Raw genomic sequence first — 10,957 nt, 5'->3', positions numbered from 1 at the left:
CAGCGGGCTGGGACTTTCCCATCTCTGAAGGCAAGCGCATCCCGTCCCTGAAGCTGAGCACCGCTGGGCGGGAGCAGGGACTAAGTCTCGTCAGGACCCCTGTGCCCGGCTGTGGTGCTAGCGGGCACCCGCCTCTGTCACTGTGACCGCATGGGTGAGTCCCCCCTGCCTCAGTTTCCCCATCTGTAGCACCATGATACCGTGGCACCTCTGCAAAGCGCGTTGAGATCCTGAGCTGCTTCCATAAATGCAGGACCCCGAGTAACAATTCCCTCTCCTCTCTCTCTCCAGCTGCCCTCAAAGCTACAAGGGGCCCGAGGGTGTGGTGGGCAAGGGGGGTCCCCTATTGGGCACCCGGCGCCCCTTTTATTCGGAAATTCTTTCCCTGTTGCTTCAGCTCCTCTTGTCGTTGCCATGGCCTCTCCCCCCAGCACGGATCCCTCCTGGCACTGGGTCCCTCTGCCGCCACGCTGGCAGGGCCTGGCACGTTTTGTGTGGTGCCTGCAGCCCAGCGAATAGGTCCTAGAGCCAGAGCGGAAACCGTACAACAAAGGGACCAAAAGCCAGTGTCACTTGGGGTAAATGCCTCCCCCCCCACCTGCCTAGCAAAGAACGTGTGTGTGGGGGAGGCAGCCCCAGGGGCACCTGATCACTACCTCTTCTAGGCCTGGCTTGCCCAGGCGTTGGGCTCCAACCTGCCACTGAAATGGCCCCGCCGGGTGATCGATCGCCTTTAGCCCTGGACAGAGGACAAATGTCTTCGCTGAACTTGGCTGGAGACCCAGTTTGTGCAGATCCATGTAACACAGGGCTAGGATAACGGGGGGCTGCGGGTCAGGATTGAGGGGCACTGGTACAGCTGGGGGGCTGGGGGAGCCCAGGGCTAGGGTAGCGGGGGGTGCTGGGCTAGCAGGGGGCTGTGGGTCAGGATTGGGGGGCACTGGTACAGCTGGGGGGTTGGGGGGAGCCCAGGGCTAGGGTAGCGGGGGGTGCTGGTCTAGCAGGGGACTGTGGGTCAGGATTGGGGGGTACAGCTGGGGGGCTGGGGGGAGCCCAGGGCTAGGGTAGCGGAGGGTGCTGAGCTAGCAGGGGGCTGTGGGTCAGAATTGGGGGGCACTGGTACAGCTGGGGGGCTGGGGGGAGCCCAGGGCTAGGGTAGCGGGGGGTGCTGGGCTAGCAGGGGGCTGTGGGTCAGGATTGAGGGGCACTGGTACAGCTGGGGGGCTGGGGGGAGCCCAGGGCTAGGGTAGCGGGGGGTGCTGGGCTAGCAGGGGGCTGTGGGTCAGGATTGAGGGGCACTGGTACAGCTGGGGGGCTGGGGGGAGCCCAGGGCTAGGGTAGCGGGGGGTGCTGGGCTAGCAGGGGACTGTGGGTCAGGATTGGGGGGCACTGGTACAGCTGGGGGGCTGGGGGGAGCCCAGGGCTAGGGTAGCGGGGGGTGCTGGGCTAGCAGGGGGCTGTGGGTCAGGATTGGGGGGTACAGCTGGGGGGCTGGGGGGAGCCCAGGGCTAGGGTAGCGGGGGGTGCTGGGCTAGCAGGGGACTGTGGGTCAGGACTGAGGGGCACTGGTACAGCTGGGGGGCTGGGGGGAGCCCAGGGCTAGGGTAGCGGGGGGTGCTGGGATAGCGGGGGGCTGCAGGGTGGGCTTGAGGGGTGCTGGGGAGATGAAGCCAGCGCAGGGCAGGAGCCCTGGCGAGCGGGGGCTGCGGATTCTGGCATCGCCAGGGGCAAGCGGATCCTTCCGGCCCAGGCGGGGCTGGTGGTGCCGTGGCACGAGCGTAGGCTGTTTCCCAGCCTGTTGAATGGCCCCCACAGAGCCATGCTGGACAGACGCCAGCTCAGCTGACAGCTGCTGCCTCTCCGCAGAGCCCCCCGCCCACCCCGGCTTCGACCGCCTCGTTGGGAAGGAGCTGAGCTGAACAATAAACAAGGGCCCTGTGTGTGTGTGTGTGTGGGGGGGGGGTACAACGGACGGGGTGCCAGGGATGGCCGGGGGAGCCCAGCTGCTCAGCACCCTCTGCTGGCCCTAGTGCAGAATCCCGTGGCTGGGAACGGTTTGGAGTGGGAGGTAACCCCGTGGATTACAGCCCCCCCCCGGCACTGGCAGCGGGTGGGGTCAGCTTGGGGCAGGGCCGGGCTCCCACAGATTGCGTCTGGAGCTGGCGTATGCTTGTACCCCAGTAGGCTCCCAGAGACACTCCACGCTGGCTGGGGGGAGCCGGGGCAGGGCCGGCGTCCCCCAGCCTTGTCGGTGCGCCCCAGGTAGAGGCGAGGCGTCGCCCCAGGCCTTTCCGCTGAGGCTGCCCAGGACGGCCCCGCTGTGGCTGGGGGTTGGGTCCCGTATTCACATCCTCGCTGCGGAAGGGCACGTTCTGAGCAGGGTTATTATGGGATCAGGGGCAGCGCGCTGATCAGGACTCCTGGGTTCTCTCTGACTTGGCGCGTGAGCTCAGGGGAGTCCTTTGTGCCTCCGTTCCCCTGCGGAACAGGGAGATCACAACACTCGTCAGGTGAGCCTGTGAGCACTTGGCTCGGGGCGGTCTCTCCACCTGCGCGCTGCCTGGCCGGCAGGGCCCTGGGCGGGCCTCGGGGTTGTGGTGTAATACAAGCAGTAAGGGGACAAGGCAAGGTTATGTGCAGTGAACAGAGACAGGCCAGGCCGTGCCTTCAGGACGGACAGGGCTGTTTGACGATTCCCTACGCAGGCTCTCCCAGCCATGTTCTGCTGGGGATGGGAGTGTCCCAGGGCAGCAGACGAAGACGCTGGAGGGGAAGAAAGAGGGGTTCTGAAACCACACGTGGGCTGATCATTATTCTAAGCCTCTGTCACCTGCTCCCTGCCGCTGGGGAAAGAAAAAGAACAACGTATTGCACAGCCGCAGGAGGGGAAAAGAAAGGCGAAGAGGTGGATTGCGCTTTCATGGGAGCAAGGAGCTTCCTGGATAGCTCACGGGGACTCGGAACTGCCTGGGGCTAGATCTCAGAGCAGCACTGAAAGCCCTTGCACGGCCGCTCAAGGGGAATCTCTGTTAGCGGTGAAGGGCCTATGACACACAGCCGAGAAGTTTGCGATTCCATCCAGCAGGGGGCACTGGTGACTCAGCCACGCCCACCGGTTGGTTGCCGTGCTGTGCGCGGCCATGGTGCCGTTCATCCCAGACACCCAGCGCTCCACAAAGGGAGCGATCAGTCAGCAGCATTGTCAGCACTTTTCCGATGGGGAAACTGCAGGTCAGAGGAGGTGGGACTCGCCCCAGGTCATGCAGAGAGTCGGTGGCAGAGCCAAGAATAAAGCCCAGGAGTCCTGGCTGATGGCCCCCAGCTCAGTCCACTGCTCCTACGGCGACGCTGGGAACTAGGTCAGAGTCAGACTCGCTTGGCTTCAGCTGTCGTTGCAGAGAGACAGGGTCCGAAGTGCTGAGCGCCCGCAGGTCCCGCCGGAGCCAACAGAAGTGTCAGGTGTCCGGCACCTCTGAAAACCAGGCTGTGAACTTGCGCCCGGAGGCCTTTTCATCACAACCCAGGCCTGACTCTGAGCTGGGCCCGATCTGCTTCTTGACTTCGCCTTGATGCCGGGTGGAATTCGCTCAGCCAACGAGGCCTGTTCTGCACCCGCGAAATGCAGGATCCTCAGGGACGACGCTGGAGCGAGGGGCCAAACCCCCCACTCTTGCACACCCACGGTACCAGGGCCTGGCCTGGCCCATGTCTGCAGCAACGTAAGTGCAGAGCCCCCGCATGGAGCTGGCAGGGACGCAGCTCCTCCTCCAGGTTCCCTTCTAAGCCGCTGCCCAATTACCCTGGCAGATGGCGAATGGCACCGTTCTCTGTTGCGAGTGCAGGGCACGTGACTGGGAGACCCTGGGTTTCGTGGGAGGGGGATCAGGTGATCTGGGCACACCAGCCAGCCAGCCCGGGAAGGTGGGTGGCACTTTGTGGGGAGAAACAGTTGCCAGGAAAGAGAGAGAAGAGAGAGAGCTCAGCACAGCTCCCGCTGCCCCTATCCTGGGGGGAAAGTTCCCTGTTGTTTCGGCTACCGCAAGTCCAGAGCGTTCCCCCATGCAGCTTCCACTTCAGTAAAGAGCAGGGTGCGTGGGCACGGACAATCCAGCTGCACCCCTGCAGCGCCTGCTACGGGGCACAAGGCCATTGCACGGCTGGGGATGGGCCCCGCTGGCGAAATGCAGTTGTGGGGCTCGAGGGAGATCTGGATGGGGCTGCACTAATCGGGCATGTGTGTGCGTGTGTGAGAGAGAAAGACCATTGCCCCCTACTGGATTGAATCAGAATAACACAACTGCTGTCATAGGCCCCTGTCTCATTAATAACCAATGGGGCGTCTCCCCTAAATAAATAATAATGGAGATATCCCATCTCCTAGAACTGGAAGGGACCTTGAAAGGTCATTGAGTCCAGCCCCCTGCCTTCACTAGCAGGACCAAGTACTGATTTTGCCCCAGATCCCCAAGTGGCCCCCTCAAGGATTGAACTCACAACCCTGGGTTTAGCAGGCCGATGCTCAAACCACTGAGCTATCCCTCTCCCCCAACAAAAGCAATGAAGGGAAGGAGCTGCTAGTCCCGCTAACCAGCTCTGTATCCTTTACCCACCACCTCAGAGATGCTGCCGACATCGTGCTCTGGCTCCTTGCTACCCTGGCGTTTTGAGTCTCACCCCAACGGGGAACGTAATCCTGCGGGCCCCAGGATGCAGTCTGCTCTGCCTTTGATGCAGCTGGCAGCTAGCAGGCTAGTGTTGAACATTTCCCTAGCTTAAGCCCTCCGGGCTCCGGGCCTGGGCTTTGGTGCCGGAGGATCTGGGCTGCGCCGTGGAATTCTGGGGGGCCGCAGTGCGCCCATCGTGGGTGTGTCAATAATATTTGGCCTCCCTCTAGCCCCTCACCAAGAGGTTTGTGTTTGCAGTGGGTGGTATGAGACAGGCGTGGTGACGCCCTTTCCAAAGACTGGGAAACCGAGACGCTGCCACTTCAATCTATGAACCCAGGAGTCCTGGCTCCTGGACTAGCCCCTGTTATTATGTATCATGTGTATTAATGGCAACTCCTCGAGGCCTGCAGTGAGAGCGAGACTGTTCTGCGCACAGTTCCTGCCCCAACGAGCTTATAGTCTAGCTAGACTAGGAGTGGGGGGGAGCGTGTCACGCAGCAGGTCACAGGAAGGGATCCCCCCCCAGCAGCTCTTTGGAGTCCCAATTCACTGTCCTAATCACAGGATCATCCTGGATCTAAGTCAACACCCTCTCCCCAAATCACTCTGACCAGGAGCCTCAACGAAGCAGTAAACAGCAAAGGGGCTGGGGCTGGGGAATGAAGAATGAATCAGGTGCCCGTCAGCCCCGAAGCCAGCCTGTGCTGGGATGCGCCTGGGAGCGGGTAGCCAAGAAGGTGTCTTTGATTCTGTCTTCAGCGCCGGGGTTGCCAGCTGCAGCGCCTCCTCGAACGCACAGCTGCAGCTCCCAAAGAGAACATGTCCCAGCTCGAGCCTGGTTGGGGAGGCAACACGTTGCCTTGATCTGATTGGTGAGGCCCGCGTAGACAACGGGTCCCAGCACGTGAGTCAATCTGCGGCTTTGCACAACTATTTTGATTGTGCATGTGACAATAGCAGAGCATTTCCAGCCCAGCATTGCCACATCCCCTCGAGATGGCGAAGGGAATGAAGATGATCCGAAACCATCTGCCAGGTCTGCCCCTTCAGATGGCCTCCCTCAGCTGGAGGGCTTGGCTAGAGATGTGAGCGCCAGGTTGGAAAGAAAGTGCTTTCCCCTTACAAGCCTGCCAGTTGTCCCAGAGAATGAAAGAACAGTACCTCTGTATTTGCAGTAAGTAGAGAGAGGTGCAAAGGATTGGTACAAATACTGGAGTATTCCAATTTATCTTGGAAAGGGGCTCCCAAATGTTCCCTCTAGTGGATAGCCCGCCCCCCTCATCTTCTTATTTATTATCTGTATGGCCCTACCACCCCTCCATGGTGCTGGGCTCTGTACAGACACAGAAGGAGATAATCCCTCCCCCAAACAGCTTACCATGTAAGTATAATACAAGAGACAACAGATGGACACAGACAGGGGAGTACAAGGAAATCTCTCCTCCCATTCCTCAAGGCCTGGCCCCCACCTCCTTTCCCAGTCCTTATCACATCCATGGGGGATTGTCCATCACTGGCCATTTTAAAATCAAGCTTGGATGTTTGTTTTTCTAAGAGAGCTTCTCTAGGAAGTATTTGGGGATGTTCTGTTCTGTTACCTGTTCTGTTCATTCCCACTGGGGCATCTGGCATTTGGCCACTGTCGGAAGACAGGATACTGGGCTAGATGGACCTTTGGTCTGACCCAGTATGGCCGTCCTTATGTTCTCTGGCCCATGTTACACAGATGGTCAAACTATATCACAATAGTCCCTTGTGGCCTTTGAATCTACGGATCTTGAAATTTGTGGCTGCTAGAGCGATTGCTTGCTTGGGGAAAGTAATACTGAGTGAATTATTAAACGTCGCATCTTTTAACATGGTGTAGCAGTTGGAAGTGAGGGGAGCCGAGCCGACTCCAATGCCCCGCGGGCCCTGCCCAGAGCTCTGCGCAAAGCCAACGCCAGTGCCCAGCCCGTTACTCGGGGGCCATGGTTTGAAACCCACTGACTGGAGGAGAGACGACTCCTCAGAGTGGGAGCAGGTGCCAGCCTTCCTGGGTGTTTGGGAAGGGCCTGGCACTTGGCGCACGCTACCGTAAATGAAGAGTAAATAACCGTAATTAACGATGCATGCTGAATCTTTCCTGGGGTGGGATGGGGGCGGGTCACAGCCCCTCTGGCTGCGGCGCCCACCCTGGGATTCAGCCCCATTTCTCCGCCAGCTGCCGGGGGCCAGCACAAATGGCTGGTTATAGATTCCAACTGGCAAAGGGGCACCAATAAATAACCCCCCAAATAACAGTAAAAAAAAAAAAAAATCAGACCATTTTCTATAGGCTGGAAGACACCACCGCCCCACCCCCCATGCCAGACGGGCGGCCCCGATGTCTCTGCCTGGGACCGGTATTTGTAAGTATTAAAACACCCCCCCCCCCCCCGACCACACGCTAGTGAAGCCAGGCTCAAAAAAACTACCACTCCCAGCAAGCTCCGCGGCGCGCGGCGCTCTTCCAGCCAATCCGTGGAGGGCTTGTTGGTGGGTGCCAAGATGGCGGAGCCCAGGGCCTGAAAGAGGTGCTGTTTGGCTGCTGGTTGCGAGGGCTGGAAGGTGAGAGAACCCCTCTCCCCCCCCCCCTGGGGTGTGTTTCCAGGTGGGGGCCCGGGGGGTGGAGACCTGGGGGGGGGGGAGACCCTGGGTGTATTTCCAGGGGGGGGGCTGCCCCCTCCCCCATAAGCAAGTTCAGGGAGTGCTAATAGGAGATGGACTCACACACCCTCCCCCTGGGATGCCCCACTGGGGGGGGGGGGTCATGGGCTTCACCCCTCCACCTCTAGCCACAGGCGCCTGCCCCCTCCCAGAGCTGGGAGCAGAACCCAGGAGTCCGGGCTCCTATTCCCCTGCTCTAAACACTGGGGCACACGTGTTCCCCAGATCTGGGAATGGGAAGGGAACCCAGGAGTCCTGCCCCCCCCTCCCCCCAGCACCCTGTGCTCTCTCCCAGAGTGACTAGAGCCCAGGAGCCTTTGCTCCTGCTCTAACCGGTGGACTGCAGTCTCCCCCTTATCATGGGAATAGAGTCCTGGCTCCCAGCCTCCTGCGTGAACCAGGCCGCCCTGCCTCCTTCTAAATGAATCTTTGATTATAGAAATAAAAGATGTGTTTAATGTCTAGCGCCCCAGGGGAGATGTGCGGGGGAGCTAAATCTATGAGAGGAATGGGTGCGAAATGCTGTGGCGAACAAGCTGCTGTATCTTCTCTCTCCCTTTCAGAACGGAAAGATGAAGGTTGTCAATCTAAAACAGGCCATTCTCCAGGCCTGGAAAGAGCGGTGGAGCGATTACCAGTGGGCCATAAACATGAAGAAATTCTTCCCCAAAGGAGCCACGTGGGACATACTTAATTTGGCAGGTCAGAGTTTGGTTTTGTTTGACTGCTCGGGTTGCGTTATGTGCGTGGTACAAAGTGAGACAAACGTATGATCCAGAAAAGCAAACTGCAGCACTTGTATTATGTTCAGTGTTATTTCTCTGCTGGCGTTGAAACTTACCCTAGTTATCAGGGCTGAAAAACTCCCCATCAGGAAACTTGGAAACGAAGGCTCCTACCCTCCAAAGACTTGTATATGTGTGGAGCCGTTCACTGGGGCCACTCGTGCTTAAAGCCAAGTATGTAAATCTTAGGAAGAGTGGGGTATATCGCGTGATTGTTGGCTGCAATAACTCGCTGAGCTATTTCAGACACTGAGAGATGCAGGTTGGCTTAGTGGATTGAACGCTAAATGGGGACTAAAGAGACCTGGGTTCTCTTCCCAGCTGTGCCTCTGGTTTGCTTGGAGACCTCAGGCATCCCCTTATGCCTCAGTTTCCCCACCTGTACAGTGGGGATAATGATCCTTATCTCCCCTGTAAAGCACTTAAAGATCTGTGGATACAAAGTGCTGTATAAGAACTAGGTACTTCTGTTGTTATAAGCCTTAGGGATTATTATTTATTAAGAAACTGAAAGCATCTTCCGACCCACAGATCTCATTAGAATTTGTTTTTCTCATCCCAGTTCAAGAAGGGAGATTGACACAAATCCTGCTAAATGGTGGTACCTGCTGAGTATATGTAGGTAAAATAATTGCCAGGCTTTTATGCCAATTATGGTAACATGTTGTTAGTTTTTCCTGTATATGGTGTGTGTTTGAAAGCCCTGTGTAAACTAACACAAATCACTTGTTCTCGAGTTGATGTAAAGGAGTGGTTTTCAAGAGAAATATTCCCCATTCAAACCAACATGGAGAACTGGACCGAACGTCCTAATTATGCTAGATGAGGGTTGGGTCTCCCGTAACCTAAGATCATATCTTCCCCACATGCGATTCCATTCATTTGGGTCCATTTTCTGTTTAGTGAGAGGTGGGGAATTCTCTGTTTCACTCGTGAGATCCCATTTCTGTTCCTTTCAAAAGTTCTTTATTGGTGCATTAACATAGTCTTACAGAATTTACCAGACACCTACTGGCCAGAGGACTAGCGTGGAATCTGGATTGCGGGGACACCAGTAAGGTCTCAGGGCTGTGGTTGAAAAGTCCAGCTGAAACCTGCAGGGTAGAAGGAGGGTACTTTAATACTATGCCTGGACATTGCTTGAGAGTACCATTTTTGTAATCTCACTCTCTGGCTAGAGGGTAATTGCTAAATTTTGAAGCCTCACCTTGCCTGCTGGGATGGAAAAGAGTTCTGCTTTGCTTGCCCTCCAATTGCAAGCCTACTGTAAAGTGAGGTATCTGCTCCTCTACCCGACCCCACCTTCTCAGCTGCAGCAGTGGGTGTATTCTTCTGCTACAGTCACTGTCCCCTGCGAGTAGCTCCATTTTCTGCTTCTGCTGTTAGCCATCTTGGGCAGCAGAAGAGTAAAATGTCCATGGTTATTTTGACAGTTGTGATTAGTGTTCTATTATTTTTGCTGTGCTGCTGCTTGGAAAAGCTCTGAGCAGCGGCACTGAGGCAGTCTGCAGGCTCAGGAAGACGACGCTGTATTTATATTTGGCGTGTGCTCTTTAGAACTACTAGGATTAGAAAGGTAGTGTTTTGAGAGTTGCAGAAATTTATCATTTAGTGCTCCCCTCCCCTAATGATAGAAAGCTCCCCGTTCACCAGTGGTAAATAGCTTTTGTTTTTAAAGCTCTTCATGATCTGATACTTGTCATACAAAAGAATTTACTGGGTACCACATGATCCACGTGGAAGATCTGTGACTCTGAGTTACCACTTATAACTGTCGTGTACTGCAAATCAGTCCCAAGATAAAAATCCTTCAGATAGCATTGTGATAGGCTATAGCTAACCCCTCTCCCTCTCAAGTTCTGTAAACGGTAACCATAAAAATGCGCCTATATCGAGAAACTAACCCGATTCAGAGCTCAGCCACCCCCAGCGGCTGTGTATTCCTCCTTCCAGCCCTACGCTCCTCTCTGCCTGTTGTTTCCTGCCTTCACTCCTTTGTCTGCACTTTATCTTCTTAGATGGTAAGCTCTTTCAGGGCAGAGATTCTAGGCCTTGACCGTATTTAGCACCGTTTGGGCACTGTGGGTGGCTAATATTTTCAAACCCAGGTACCTAAAGTTAGGCTCCTACATCCAGATTTAGCCACGTAACCTCAGCTCTGCTGGGGCAGGGGAACCGCAGTCGTTCAGAATTGTTGACGTTCAGGGCACTTCCATGTCGTTGCCTAAATCTGCATGCGGGAGCTTGAGTTTACGCTCCTGTATTTGAAACTTTTGGCCCATATCAATTATAACAGAGTCTCTCCGTCATCTGTAGAGTTTGTGTAGAAATGAGGCAGCACAGGTGAAGCAGTGATTCCCCGTTCTGAAGAGGCTAACCTGAGTGGTGTGGGTGGCAGGGGGATGGGAGGCAGCGGAAAGGTACTAGGCAGACTTTGGAGACTTTGTTTCTAGCCCCCGTTCTGTCACTGCTGTGCAGCCTTTGGCAAGTCTGTTCCCCTCGCTCTGGGTTTGTATTCCCTTCACCCACTGCCTGTCTCGTCTGTGTAGGGTAAGGACTGTCTCTTACGACGTGTCCATAAAATGGGCCTTTGGTCTCGATTGCGGTTTCTAGCAGTGCTACCTTAATACAAATAATGACAGGGTTGTGGGAGTCCAGGGAGGACTGGTTTGTCACTTGGAATAGCTCTGATGATCATTCTTGTTCGTAATTTCGGATGAGGTGGTTTCCTTTAAACCCCCCATGCATTAGCCCTAGAACGGTGCTTTTTAACGTTCAGACGCTGCTTTCAAATCCAAAGATCGAAGGAAAATATCT

The 10,957-nt window shown here is 56.1% G+C and overlaps 1 protein-coding gene across 3 annotated transcripts in view; it reads left to right on the top strand.

The window, feature by feature from the left end:
* Positions 1-3,415: 3,415 nt before the first annotated feature.
* Positions 3,416-10,957, top strand: part of MED24 (mediator complex subunit 24) — a 47,743-nt gene continuing 40,201 nt past the window's right edge. For 2 of the 3 annotated variants that reach the window (XM_054014318.1, XM_054014317.1), the window contains exons 1-2: positions 3,416-3,719; positions 7,919-8,057. In XM_054014318.1, coding sequence (XP_053870293.1) covers positions 3,570-3,719; positions 7,919-8,057 — 289 coding nt within the window. In that variant the 5' untranslated portion in view covers positions 3,416-3,569. Of the gene's footprint in view, positions 3,720-7,171; positions 7,257-7,918; positions 8,058-10,957 lie in introns of those variants that run through there. The other variant, XM_054014319.1, reaches the window with a different exon arrangement.

Source organism: Malaclemys terrapin, chromosome 25 (genome assembly GCF_027887155.1).
Source record: "Malaclemys terrapin pileata isolate rMalTer1 chromosome 25, rMalTer1.hap1, whole genome shotgun sequence".
Lineage (NCBI taxonomy): Eukaryota > Metazoa > Chordata > Testudines > Emydidae > Malaclemys > Malaclemys terrapin.
The sequence above is the reverse complement of the archived record's forward strand: the minus strand, read 5'-3'. Positions and strand labels throughout refer to the sequence as shown.